At 34.6% G+C, this 14,984-nt stretch overlaps 1 protein-coding gene across 4 annotated transcripts in view; it reads left to right on the top strand.

Moving 5' to 3' along the window:
• wdr7 (WD repeat domain 7) overlaps positions 1–14,900 on the top strand; it is a 141,354-nt gene extending 126,454 nt beyond the window's left edge. For all 4 annotated transcript variants that reach the window (XM_016440090.1, XM_016440089.1, XM_016440087.1 and 1 more), the window contains 6 exons: positions 308–425; positions 1,179–1,331; positions 1,521–1,603; positions 3,418–3,517; positions 8,682–8,786; positions 13,598–14,900. In XM_016440090.1, the coding sequence (XP_016295576.1) occupies positions 308–425; positions 1,179–1,331; positions 1,521–1,603; positions 3,418–3,517; positions 8,682–8,786; positions 13,598–13,801 (763 nt within the window). In that variant the 3' untranslated portion in view covers positions 13,802–14,900. The remainder of the gene's footprint in view (positions 1–307; positions 426–1,178; positions 1,332–1,520; positions 1,604–3,417; positions 3,518–8,681; positions 8,787–13,597) is intronic.
• Positions 14,901–14,984: the final 84 nt, after the last annotated feature.

The following is a 14,984-nucleotide window of genomic DNA, read 5'->3' on the forward strand; positions in this document are numbered from 1 at the left end:
TCTCTCTCTCTCTCTCGTCGGTCAGCAGGGTTTGGGCTGTCGTGTGTGTGTTAGTGTGTTTTAGCACACGCGTGTCACAGAGAATATTAAAGTCACGGCTCACGCTTTGATCACATGCCTTCATGTACGAGTCGCTCCGTGTGTCCTGATGCATACACACACACACACGGGGTGATTTGTTAACAAGGGGCCTCTCACAGATGTAGATCAGTGTGTGTGTGCTGTGATGTGTGTGAGTGACTCCATTGACCCCGGGCTCACATTATAATGTGTGTGTAATGGTTTGACTCTATATTTGTGTGTTTAGCATCTCAATGGGTCTTCCTCTGAGCCCCGGCGCTGATTCGGCCCGATCGGCCCGGCATGCCCTCTCCCTGATTGCCACCGCTAGACCTCCTGCCTTCATCACCACCATCGCTCGAGAGGTGACACACACACACACAAACTCACTCACTCACACACTCACGCACTCACTCACTCACTCACTCACTCTTCAGACCGATGAGCTTTGTAAAAATCAACACGTTTCAGAAAGGCGGGGCTTAGAGGAGAAATAATAATGTACAGTATGTGGAAAATAATGTGTTTTTTGAACCTTAAACTGCATAAACACATTTCATTACACCAAATACACAAAATAATGTTCTTTTTAGCAACATCATATGACCCCTTTAAAAAATGACACTAAGAAAGAAAGGTACATGCAAAAATACACATACTTTTATGCACAAATACACAAGCAGCACAAACATTTATACACTCTCACAACTCAGATATGTGCATTAAACCATAAAACTCACTGAAAAGTCTCCTTAAGTCTGTGTTTGTCATTGATGTGGTGTGTGTGTGTGTGTGTGTGTGTGTGTGTGTACTTGTTTATGCTACATTGTAAGGACCAACTGTCCCCACAAGGATAGTAAAACTTGAAATTTTTGACATTGTGGAGACCGGCCTGTGGTCCCCATGAGGGAAAAAAATGATTAAAAACAGTAAATGATGTTTATCTGAAAGTGTAAGAATGCAAACAGGTTTTCTGTAAAGGGTATGTTTAGGGTTAGGGTTGGGTTAGGGGATAGAAAATATTGTTTGGTCAGTATAAAAGTAATAGAAGTCTATGGAAAGTCCCCACAATTCACAGAAACAAACGTGTGTGTGTGTGTGTGTGTATGTGTGTGTAGGTTCACAGACACACAGCGATGCAGTCCCAGGGCTCTCAGTCTCAGCAGAACGTTCACACCACGACTCTCGCTCGTGCCAAAACTGAAATCCTGCGCGTCATGGAGATTCTCATCGAGAAAATGCCGTCTGATGTGGTGGACCTGCTGGTGGAGGTACACAAGCACACGCTAACCGCTAACACAGCTACAGTAGAGATCACCTTACACACAATATCTGCCGATGATCCTCGGCACAACTCAAGTCATTTCAAACAGAAACATGCCCAGTGTGTCAAATAATGTCAATCAGCTGACTGCTGCAGCTCATAACACATGCAGATGTAAACACACTGTGTCCTGCAGGTGATGGACATCATCATGTACTGCATTGAAGGCTCTCTGGTGAAGAAGAAAGGCCTGTCTGAGTGTTTCCCAGCCATCTGCAGGTCAGTGTGTGTTTATGAATTTCTGTGTACATGCGTTACAGTAATATCATTTTAATTTTATTTTATTTTTCATTTTTTATTTTAGTTTTTGTCATTTTCTTGTGCAATTTTGTCATTTTATTTTTATATATTCAAATATATTATATATTATTATTCTTTTATATAATTTTTCATTTTTTATTTTTTATTTTTAGTTAATTTATTTTGTCATTTTCTCACATGGTTTTGTTATTTTAATTATTGTTTTGTTTTTTAAAAAATATTTCTAAATTGATTTTAGTAATTTTTGTATGTGGTTTTGTCATTTTTATTAGTTTTAGTTTTTTTATATTTCTACATTGATTTATTTTTATTTTGTATTTCAGTTTTAGTTTGTTTTAGTTCAGTTTCAGATTTACATTAGTAATTTTAGTACTTCAATTTATTTCAGTTAGTTTTTCTTCTAATATTTTTCATTTATTTTATTTTATTTCAACTATTTCAGTTAGCAAAAATCTTTTTAAATAGTTTCATTTTTAGTTAATTTAACTATCTAATAATATAACTGCTATAATTATAAATTAAATATGGTAAGTTATTTTACTGTCATGTAAAGATGATAGAAATGAACTAATGAGTAAAGCAGTTAGCATTGCAGTTCATGTTCAGATTGAGTAGTTAGAAAAGTTAAATCTATTATAATCTGGTCAAAGTAATTAGTAACAGTGACTTTTGATTTTAGCCTCACCAGCACTTATTACTAACAAAGCCGTTTTATTAATTGGACACTGATATACTAATAAAACTGATGACAGCTCAAACGAGCAGCTCATTGATCTCAAAGGGTCAGAGGTCAAACCTCAGGTGACAGCGATTGATGCATATTTGATGGATTAAAGTCCTTATACAGGCTGAACCTTTGCATTTGCATACTACCTTTATAAGGTATATGAAGTATGCAACATTATGTTTTTCAATAATTTGTGAAAAAATTAATGCAAATTTTTATGAAATAATCTTAATATTTATTTATTTACTGATTACATGTTGTTTATTATTTATGATAAATAAACAATTTTTTTTTTTTTTTTTTTTTTTTTTTACATTATGAAATTTTTTTTTATGCTAAAAATTAGAATTTTTAATTAAATATCTACAGAATTAATTTTGGTAAAATTCATTTCATTTTGGAAATACATTTTGGATTGACGATTGAAATTTGGATACTAAAAATGTAATTTAATCACACAAAATTACATTAAATAATAAATGTCAATAATTGAAAAATTTTACTTAATAAACGTAATAATTTACAGTTACTTCATTATTTTTATTTTGTATAAAACTAAATTAAAATTCTTAAAATAATTTATAAATTATTTTTATAGAAAAGTAATGATTTGATTATATTATCATTAAAATTGTGGTTGATTTATCACACTGAAATTAATACAAAATGTGATAAAATAATTAAAATAATATTTATTTATTTATGTATTACTTGTTGATTATTATTTATTATGACTCCGTTATAACAAACAATTATTTTGCATTTTTGATTGAATTTTGTATTCTACAATTTTAATTTAATAACAAAATATAAACTAAAGAGTAAAATTAAAATGAATTTTAAATTAAGATTTCAAGGTTTACAAATAATTTTGTAGAAAAATAAGTTGATTCAAAACATTCTTATTTACATGAATGTAGTAAAAAAGAGAGATGATTAAACGGAAGTTGATTTATGTCAAGTGGAGCACATGGTCTCCTGCAGGAGTGAGCTAGTGTCTGTGAATCAGTATGCAGTGTGTTTCCTCTCATCTCTCTCTCTGCAGGTTTTATATGGTGGCGTACTGTGATCGCAGCTATCGTATCGCTGTCGGTGCCCGTCAGGGTTCAGTGGCCCTTTATGACGTTCGCACTGGAAAATGCCAGGTAAGCGAGCGGCGTCTCTGTGGCGAGTGTGGATGGGTGCTCACCTGCTGCATGATGGGAAGCGCTGTCCTGCAGAGACTGAGATTGTGCGATCGATCCGGTCCAGCATCGTGAACACGAGCCCAGCTGACCGTGATGTCACAGCTGGGGGTCACATGATCGGCGTGTGTGTGTGTGTGTGTGTGTGTGTGTGTGTGTCAGTAATACTCTCAGAGAAACACACTGCCTCTGGGTTGAGTTGATAAGAGACAGACCTAGACACACAGTCAAAACTGTGGACAGACTTGACTGCATTTTTTTTCTTGGTATTAAAATACTTTCTAAAAAAAATGTATGTGAATTTATACAAATTGTAGTATTATATATATATATATATATATATATATATACATACACACACACTATTGTTCAGAAGTTTGGGGTTGGTGAGATTTTTTAAAGAGTCTCTTCTGCTCACCAAGGCTGCATTTATTTGAACAGAAATGTGGTAAAAATCAGTAAAATAGGGAAATATTATTCTAATTTAAAACAGCTGTTTTCTATGTAAATATCTGTTAAACTGTAATTTATTTCTGTGATGCGCAGCTGAATTTTCAGAATCATTACTCCAGTCTTCAGTGTCACATGATTTTCAGAAATCATTCTAATATGCTGATCAGTTGTGCTGCACCATATTTTTGTGGAAACTGTGATACATTTTATTTTTCAGGATTCAAAGATGAATAGAAAGTTCAAAAGAACAGCATTTATTTGAAATAGAAATTCTTTTATGACATTATAAAAGTCTTTACTGGCATCTTTTACAAAAACATTTGTAAAAGAATGTCTGTGTGTGTGTGTGTGTGTGTGTGTGTGTGTGTGTGTTCTCTCTCTCTCTCTCGCACACACACACACACACACACACACACACACACAGACACAGAGGACCCACGGTTGTGAACGTCACTGTCTTCAGATCAGTGTTTGTGTTTCAAACCTGATGAAGATCATGTGATCAGTGATGTCCGTCTCCGTGGCCAGAGCATTATGGGATGTGCATATGATCTGATCGCTGGGTCCCCAGACAGCGATTTCACAGAGATTTGATCTGGAGAACTGTAAACAGCCTAAAATCAATCCTTCAATCAATTCAGCTGTGAGACCCAATCTAACTGTCTCACACACACACACACTACAACTCACAATACAAAACACACACTTACTTGTATATGTGGTTCATGGGGACGCTCCATAGTGTGTGTGTGTGTGTGTGTGTGTGTCTGGTCCGCACAGCCATCTGTCCTTCCTTTTGATCTGTGAAGTGGTCAGTCGGACATCAGGCGTCTCCTGCATTTACTAATTAAACGCTGTGTGTTTTGTGTTTGAGTGTGTGTGTGTGTGTGTGTGTGTGTGTGTGCGTGCGTGCGTGTAAGTGTGTGTGAGCGAGAGTGTGTGAGTGTAAGTGTGTGTGAGCGAGAGTGTGTGCGTGTAAGTGTGTGTGTCTGTGTGTGTGTGTGTGTGTGTGTGTGTGTGTGTGTGCGTGCGTGTAAGTGTGTGTGAGCGAGAGTGTGTGCGTGTAAGTGTGTGTGAGTGAGAGTGTGTGCGTGCGTGTGTGTGTGTTGTTTTATGTGAGTGAGTATGTATGTGTGTGTGTTTTGTGTGATTGTGTGTGTGTGTTTTGTGTGAGTGTGTGTGAGTGTGTGTGTTTTGTGTGAGTGTGTGTTTTGTGTGAGTGTGTGTGTGTGTGTGTGTGTGTGTGTGTGTGTGTTTTTTGTGTGTGAGTGTGAGTGTGTGTGTTTGTTTGTGTGTGTGTGTGTTTAAATAAAGTCTGTTGTTACTGATGCAACACAGTTTATGCTGCTGTTGCAAATGAAGAGATGTGTGTGTGTGTGTGTGTGTGTGTGTGTGTGTGTTTTGTCAGTGTTTCCTGATGCAGCACATTTTCTCTTCCTATGTGTTTGTTCTGGTGTGTTGGTGGATATAGTTCATAAATGTCGTCTCATCATATAGTCTGCTTCACCCTGCAGCTTATTCTGTGCTTATTAAGTGATCGTTTGATTGACACACATGAAACTTTTGCAGTTAATTCAGCCTGAACCATGTAGTGTATAAACTGAGCAAAATATGCAATTTGCTGAAGATGCTGATATTTCTATAATGAAATTCTGATGCTTGTAATGTAAATGAATGAGATGTTTATAACAGTAGAGTAGATACTGACATACACTGATCTAAATATCAGTCGTCACTCTATATCTCCAATAATAAGATGAGATTGAAATGATCCAAACATATAATGCAGTGATTGAGAGCTGAAGAAATAAACGCTCCTCAGAAGATGTGAGATGTTCTGGAGGCTTGTGAAGATCATTCCTCCGCTGAGGAACAGTGAAAGTAAAGCTTCTGGAAACAAACGCTCCTCAAAAGATCCTGAAGATCAGATTTGACTCTAAAACATGATTGCTGGAGAATCAAGTAAAGCTGAGCTGCTTCAGTCCAGTAAGAGTTCATCTGGAGATATTACTGCAGTTATTCTGACGTTTACTTGAGAAAAATCAGTCAAGATTTGACAGCAGAAAGACACGTGAAGCAGCAGCTGAAGCTGGACGTTGGATTACACTAAAAATCTCTAAACTATCAATCAGATGACAGAAGAGATGGAGTAGATTGAGTGTGAAACAGGTTTTAGAGAAATATGCATATCAAATATGATACACTAGGGTTTAAATTGCATATAACCAAAGACTAAAACCTAAACTTAATCCAAACTTTACCACTTTATTTTGAAGCTGCATTACAATCACTGCTGTTGCGTTTAAGAAACTGAAACCTAGTTAAATGATTTAATTATTAGTTTGAAGTTTTTGGTATATTATTTTAGGTATCTACAGCATAATTGATCATTATCCCAGACACCTGGTCTTTTTTATTTTTTTTTATTTTTTTTTTATTTTAAAAATCATTATTTCATGTGCATGTATTATCATGGCAGTGCTCTTTAGTATCAATGAGGTACTATTATAATTAAAAAAAAAAGTATTTTAGTTACAGTTTTAGTATTTTTGTTGTGTTTTTGTGATTTTTATTAGTTTTTTTTTTAATGTGCCTATATAGTAATTACCCAATTTTTTTTAGTTTTAGTTATTTGGAAAGTAGCTGAAATTAAATGCGTTTAAGATTAAAAAAATAAATTATGTTATATATATATATATATAGCTGATAGTTAAGTTAAACTTTATTTTAACAGATTTTTTATTTTATTAACAGTTTTAGTATTTTTGTTGTTTTTGTGATTTTTATTAGTTTAGTTTAGTTTAGTTTTTTAAACGTCCATATAGTAATTACAATTTTTGTTTGTTTTGTTTTAATTATTAGGAACGTAGCTGAAATAAAATAAGATTTTTTTATATATATATTTAGCTAATATTTAAGTTTCAAGTAACAGAATTTATTTATTTATTTATTTATGTATTTGTTGTGGTTTAAGTTTTGAGTATAATAACCCTGCTTTGTGGATTTGAAAGCACACAGAAAGTCATTCACAGTTGATTTTCCTGTGTTTTTCTGTCTGCTGAAGTTTTCGGTGAGCTTTCGTGATCTGACAGGCCAATATTTCTGGCGTCCCATGTCTTTATTTCTGCTGTCAGATTTAGATTCCAGACGCGGGTCAGGTGAGGCTGTTTGATCTTTAATCGTGAGAGATTGTGTTAGCGTGCTGCTCTCATATCGCCGCGCGTCTCTTTCTAATCTAATGGCTGTGTTATGAGGGTTTTTTCTGACGGGTCGGACAGATTATTGCGTTCCAGCAGCTGTTTATCATTCCCACAGCCGCCGTTCATTTCAGCGCCGGATTCAATCAAACACTCGTTTACAGGCCTTTATACAGACGTCTGATGCTCTGCTGTCCTGGGACGAGAAACTGTGTTCACAGTGTTTTATGATAATATCGTCTGTTCATCTGAAGGTCTGGTTTTCAGGGTCAGAAAAACACTGAATTTAGTCATGAAAACATCTTAAATTAGACAAGAAAGCTGACCAAAATGCCTTTATTAAAATGTTTTATAATGCTATTATCAAGACAATAACTGCTTAATAAAATAGGTATAAAATGATGCTACTATAATGAATTAATAAAGAAAAGTTGCTAAATGCTGCGCAGGTGATGATCTGTAAATATGGATGCCTTTAAGGTGCCTTGGAATAACATCTATAATAAATATCTTGGTTTATGAATATGATAATCATTACTGTTACTATACTCTTCTGTAAGGCTATTTTTGTGATTTGTGTTTTTAATTTTATTGTTTTTAAGTATATTGAAATAAATATTGATTTATTATATAGTGATAATATATTTATAGTATACAATTATATATTTATTTTATTATTTATTTCATTTACTGTATTTATGGCAGATTTCATGTAATGTTCTAAGTAATTATAACATAAGAATAATACGGATAATAAGAATAAAACAGTATATATTGTTGTATTTTGTAGTGATAATATATATGTTATATTATACTATTTAGTTTTTTTATTATTTTAATTTGTAATGCTTGTATTTGTTGATGTTTATGTAATGTTGCTTGTAAATATAGCAATAATAATAATAATGTATTTTATAGTGATTATATATTTATATTACACAATTATATATTCGTTTTAATATTTTATTTACAATATTTGTATTTTTGTTACATTGTTATTATTAATTTATAATCCGATACTGTCACTATGCTCTATATTTTATATGTAAATATATAATATTGAAATATAGATTGCTATATAATTATAATATATTTATATTTTACAATTACATATTGATTTTATTTAAAGTTTGCATACAGTTTTTGAATTTATTTGTTTATTAATATTTATTTTGAAAATCACACTATTATTGAGGCATGTCAGCAGTCTCTTCACAGTGGTACCCGTCTCAATCCCACAATGCACTAGTGCAGCTGCAGGACCCCCTCCCATGATTCAGAGTGGCTCATAAAGCTCTTAACACACACACACTCTTCAGCTGACCTCGCTGCCTTTTCTTTCAGTACAGTTCAACATGAAGCATCAGGAACAGGAAGAGATGGGGTTTTCTTACAGGAGATGAGCATGAACGAGATGTTTGAGCAGTGATATAAGAGATAGCTGTCTAAACCTGTGCCTGTTTTTATTTCCACAGCATATTCACGGACATAAAGGACCCATAACGGCGGTGTCCTTCGCACCGGACGGGCGTTATCTGGCCACCTACTCCAACGCTGACAGCCACATCTCCTTCTGGCAGGTGAAGACCTCTGACCTCTGACCTCTAGATTCAAAGAGTCACTTATGGTTGCAAACAGGATGCAAAATTGAATGTAAAGAAGTAGAATTAAAACAATTTGAAATTCAAATAACTTTCTTTCACTAGAAAAGCATAAAATGGTCAAGATAAACTTTAAATGTCAGCTAGATAAACCCTTGTTTGAGGGGGGAAAAAAAAGGATTTAAAATTTGTCATTTAGAGACTGAGAGCGGCTAAATAATATAAATATAATTATAAATAATATAACACTTAATAAACAAACTCCAGCTGGTCCAATATAATATATATAAAAACATAAGTAAATAAAAAAGTTAATATAAATATAAAAATAAATAGAAATAGCAATAAAAAATATATAAATGTACATATAAATCTAAAAAAATATATAATAGTATAAAAATATAAATGTAAAGGTAAATAATGTAAAAGTAAATATAGATATAAATGTAAATCTAAACTAATATTAATGTAAATGCAAGTATAAATATAAAAATATAAATGTATTATAAAAAAATAATACATAATATAAATGTAAAGTTAAATTATGTAAATGTAAATATACATATACATATAAATATAAAAATAGAAATGTAAATGTAAAAAATAAAAGTATAACATAAAAATTCAGAAATGAATGAACTAGAAGTGTAGTCTATTTTATGGTGGTATTTGGCATGAAATGTGAAGCAGTGTCCTGCAGTTAGATGTGATGTACTTCACCTGAATCTATTTAAACATCTTTGGACAGTCGTCTGAACAGAGACTCAGAGCGTCCCGCGAGCGTCTGTCCTGAGCAGGTCTTTCAGAAACACCGTCGAGTCGTCTTCTCTCCTCTTCTCTTCCTGTATGTGTGTGTGTGAGAATGTCTTCCAGGCTAATGGTATCATTACTGTAAGGCTAAACCGGGCCGTCTGAATGGTGTGTGTGTGCTAATGAATTCTCCAGTCCTCCAGGGTCTGCAGGCGTCCGCCTCTCGCTCGCCCAGGCTGGGATGAGGGCGACTGGCCGTCTGACACCGCTGAAGCCCTACCCTCTCTGGAGCACCGTGTGTGTGTAGACTGACTGACTCAGTGTGTTGGAACTCTAGAGCTTCCTGTGTGTGTGTTTCGCTTATCTTACATGGCACCATCTCATGTTCAGATTTGTCAAATTTGTTCAGATTTTTGTCTGTTTTTGTTGCATGTAGTGTCAGAGAATCAATACAAATATCAAAAATATAAAGAATATAGGAAATATAAATAAAAAATACTATTGTGATTATAAATGTAAATATAAATAAAAAACTAAAATAAAGATTATACAACCATCATTCTATCCATCTTTGTCATCCATCCATCATTCTATCCATCTTTCTATCATCCATCCATCTTTTTATCCATCCAACCATCATTCTATCATCTTTCTGTCATCCATCTATCATTCTATCCATCCAACCATCATTCTATCCATCCATCCATCCAGCTTTCTATCCATCCATCATTCTATCCATCCATCCATCATTCTATCTATCTTTCTATCCACCATTCTATCCATCTTTCTGTCATCCATCCATCATTCTATCCATCCAACCATCATTCTATCCATCATTCTATCATCCATCCATCCGTCCATCCATCATTCTATCCATCTTTCTATCATCCATCCATCTTTCTATCCATCCAACCATCATTCTATCCATCTTTGTCATCCATCCATCATTCTATCCATCCAACCATCATTCTATCCATTATTCTATCCATCCAACCATCATTCTATCCATCTTTCTGTCATCCATCTATCATTCTATCCATCCAACCATCATTCTATCTTTCTATCCATTCCACATCCATCCATCTTTCTATCCATCCAACCATCATTCTATCCATTATTCTATCCATCCATCCATCATTCTATCCATCTTTCTATCCATCCATCTTTCTATGATCCAACCATCATTCTATCCATCATCCATCCATCATTCTATCCATCCATACATCATTCTATCCGTCTTTCTATCATCCATCCATCTTTTTATCCATCCATCATTCTATCCATCTTTCTGTCATCCATCTATCATTCTATCCATCCAACCATCATTCTATCTATCTTTCTATCCATCCATCCATCATTCTATCCATCTTTCTATCATCCATCCATCTTTCTATCCATCCAACCATCATTCTATCCATTATTCTATCCATCCATCCATCATTCTATCCATCTTTCTATCCATCCATCCATCCATCTTTCTATCATCCAACCATCATTCTATCCATCATCCATCCATCATTCTATCCATCTTTCTATCCATCCATCCATTCATCATTCTATCCATCTTTCTATCTATCCATCCATCATTCTATCCGTCCATCCATCATTATATCCATCTTTCTGTCATCCATCTATCATTCTATCCATCCAACCATCATTATATCCATTCTATCCATCTTTGTCATCCATCCATCTTTCTATCCATCCATCCATTTTTCTATCCATCCAACCATCATTCTATCCATCCATCCATCATTCTATCTATCCATCCATCCATCCAGCTTTCTATCCATCCATCATTCTATCCATCTTTCTATCATCCATCCATCCATCCGTCCATCCATCCATCCATCTTTCTATCATCCAACCATCATTCTATCCATCCATTCATCGTTCTATCCATCTTTCTATCTATCCATCCATCATTCTATCCGTCCATCCATCCATCATTATATCCATCTTTCTATCCATCCATCCATCATTCTATCCATCTTTCTATCATCCATCAATCATTCATTCTATCCATCTTTCTATCATACATCCATTATTCTATCCATCCATCCATCATTCTATCCATCAATCATTCATTCTATGCATCTTTCTATCCATCCATCCATCTTTCTAGCTATCCATCCATCATTCTATCCGTCCATCCATCCATCATTATATCCATCTTTCTATCCATCCATTCATCATTCTATCCATCCGTCAATCATTCATTCTATCCATCTTTCTATCATACATCCATTATTCTATCCATCCATCCATCATTCTGTCCATCAATCATTCATTCTATGCATCTTTCTATCATCCATCCTTCATTCTATTCTTCTTTCTATCCATCCATCAATCATTCATTCTGTCCATCTTTCTGTCATCCATCCATCATTCTATCCATCCATCATCCATTCATCTTTCTATCCATCCATCCATCAATCATTCATTCTATCCATCTTTCTATCCATCCATCCGTCATTCATTATTCTATCCATCCATTCATCCATTGTTCCATCCATTCATCCATCCATTATTCTATCCATCATCCATCCATCCATAATTCCATCCATCATCCATTACTCTATCCATCGATCTATCCATCATCCATTATTATATCAATCATCCATCCTTCCATCCATCATTCTATCCATCCATCATCTGTTGTTCTATCCATTCATCCATCATTCTATCCATCTATCCATATTTCTATCCATCCATCCATTCATCCTTCATCCATTGTTCTGTCCATCCATCCATCCATTGTTCCATCCATTATTCTATCCATCATCCATCCATCCATCATCCATTATTATATCCATCGATCTATCCATCATCCATTATTATATCAATCATCCATTCATCCATCCATCCTTCCATCCATCATTCTATCCATCCTTCCATCCATCATTCTATCCATCCATCCATCATCTGTTGTTCTATCCATTCATCCATCATTCTATCCATCTATCCATATTTCTATCTATCCATCCATCCATCCATCCTTCATCCATTGTTCCATCCATCCTCCATTGTTCTATTCATCCATCCATCCTATAAACCTATAAATGTCAAGGCTTTTTAAACATTTTTTCAAACAAGGGTTTATCTAGCTAACATTTAAAGTTTGTCTTGACAATTATTGCTTTTCTAGAAAAAAAATTGAATTTGAAGTTCAAATTGTTTTAATCCTACTTACATTCAAATTCCAATTCCAATTTTGCACCTAGATTGCAACCTGTTTCCTGTTTTCAGGAGCTGAATTGAAGTGTAAAGGCATTTTCACTTCTGTTCTGAATGATGCAGAAACCTGATGTATATATATTAGGGCTGTAAGTCGATTCAAAATTTTAATCTAATTAATTACATGATGTGTTGATTAATTAATCTAATTAATCGCAAATTACATTTGGCTGTGAAAATATGCCCAAAAGATTATTTAAAGCTATTTTTGTGTTAAATGAGAAAGTATTAAGGAGACATTACAAATAGTAACTTTAGAAAGAAATATTTTATTTGATTCAACATCAAATGTAACGATTAGGCTACAACGGCCCAACATGAACTGTGGAACATAAAAGAAGATAATTTGAGAAACATCTCAAATGTTTCTTTTTTTTTTTTCATTCATGCAATGAAGGTCATTGGTAACCAAAACAGCTTTGTTACCAACAGTCTTCAAAATACCTTCTTCTATGTTCCCAGTCATTCAGGTTTGAGTAAATTATGACATAATTACCTTTTTTTGGGTGAACTATCCCTTTAAAGTTTTTTTTCCCTTTTTCCCCACATTTGCACTTGTGGTATTTGGGCATAAACAGCACTCGTGTGATAGGCCTGTTGCTCTCGCTGCTCGTGTGATAGAAATATGAGACAAAAACTCATACAGGAGCATTTTTGCCCCAATATCTTGAATTTTAGGGCATAGCTGCATTTATGGAGTTGTTGCCCTGCTTCATAGGCCTATATATATATATATATATATATATATAGTACTGAGTGCAGGTCTTCATTCATGGCTGTGCGTCTCTCTGTCTCTGTCTCAGATGAACACGTCTCTGTTAGGCAGCATCGGGATGTTGAACTCGGCTCCTCAGCTGCGCTGCATCAAAACCTATCAGGTTCCTCCGGTCCAGCCGGCGTCGCCCGGATCCCAGAACGCCCTCAAACTGGCCCGCCTCATCTGGACCTCCAACCGCAACGTCATCCTCATGGCCCATGACGGCAAGGAGCACCGCTTCATGGTCTGAGGGGTCGGGGGTCAGGGGTCGCGTGACCTTTGACCTTCCCAGCTGAGCTGTCAACTGGTTTACACTCTTCCTTTCATTCCTCTGTTTATTTAAAGCGTTTGAAGTTTTGTTCTCTTTTGACTATTTATGAAGATGATAAAGGACTGCAGGGCACTAAAACGTGTTTTTGTGCTTGAAGGTCAAGCGAGGTTTTGCTCAGGCGAAGCAAATATGAGTTTTATTTTAGTTTTCTCTCCGGTTGATTCGCTGAAGCTGTTTTATCATTCCAGCTATATAAACACACATTTGACTCGTTTGGTCTAAATCAGAGAAAGATCCCTCGCTGACTTTATTTAGAATCGCAGAATCCTCGTTCGTACTGAATGACTGGAATCGTATCGTGATATCGTGTATCATAGGAATGGTTTTTGTTTGCGCTCGTGCTGTAGTCGTGAACTCTTCGGTTTGCTATTGTCTGTGTTTTTGTGAGTCGTTGGTTCGTGTGAAGTCACTGGCACTGAAATACACGTTTAAAAGCAGTCGCGTTCGCTTTCCCACACGCCGTCTGCTGTAATCCACTGATAGAGGTGTATTCTAGAGACACGGCTGTGACGTAAAATACATTGAAATCTGCATCTGCAACGTCACAGCAGAGCTTTGAGAAATCACTGTTAGCTGAATTTATTCAGGATTTCATCCCACAATTAACAGCAAAAAAGAATGTTATATTTGCGTAAAGAGCTATTTTAGGATCATTAAGGTTTTTTTGCATTGTGCAGTTTTTTTCATAACAAATCTATTTTTAGGATCAAATTCTGATTACTGTAATATAAAAAAGTAATTCTCATACTGTAATAAACATTTAAAATAAGTCAAATTAATTCTAGCATTTAGCATTCAAATCAGCAAATTGTAATATCATTTAAGTGTTTTAATTTTTTTCTTATGAAAATAACCATAATCACAATACAAAAGCATAATAATTAACTACATTTTTGTGAATAGGCAATAATTCAATCGTAATGGTCTTAAATCTTAAAATAGGCAAAAATTTCATTATGCAAATTATAATTTCTTATTTTCAGTGCTGGCTTAATATATTCTGTATTTCATCCCTAAATCAAATTAATTATCAATCAATTAATTATTATTTATAAATATTAAGAAATAAATTAAATTTCTTAAATTAAAATGTATATATATA

This window comes from Sinocyclocheilus anshuiensis, unplaced genomic scaffold (genome assembly GCF_001515605.1).
Source record: "Sinocyclocheilus anshuiensis isolate Anshui unplaced genomic scaffold, SAMN03320099.WGS_v1.1 scaffold1151, whole genome shotgun sequence".
Classification (NCBI taxonomy): domain Eukaryota; kingdom Metazoa; phylum Chordata; class Actinopteri; order Cypriniformes; family Cyprinidae; genus Sinocyclocheilus; species Sinocyclocheilus anshuiensis.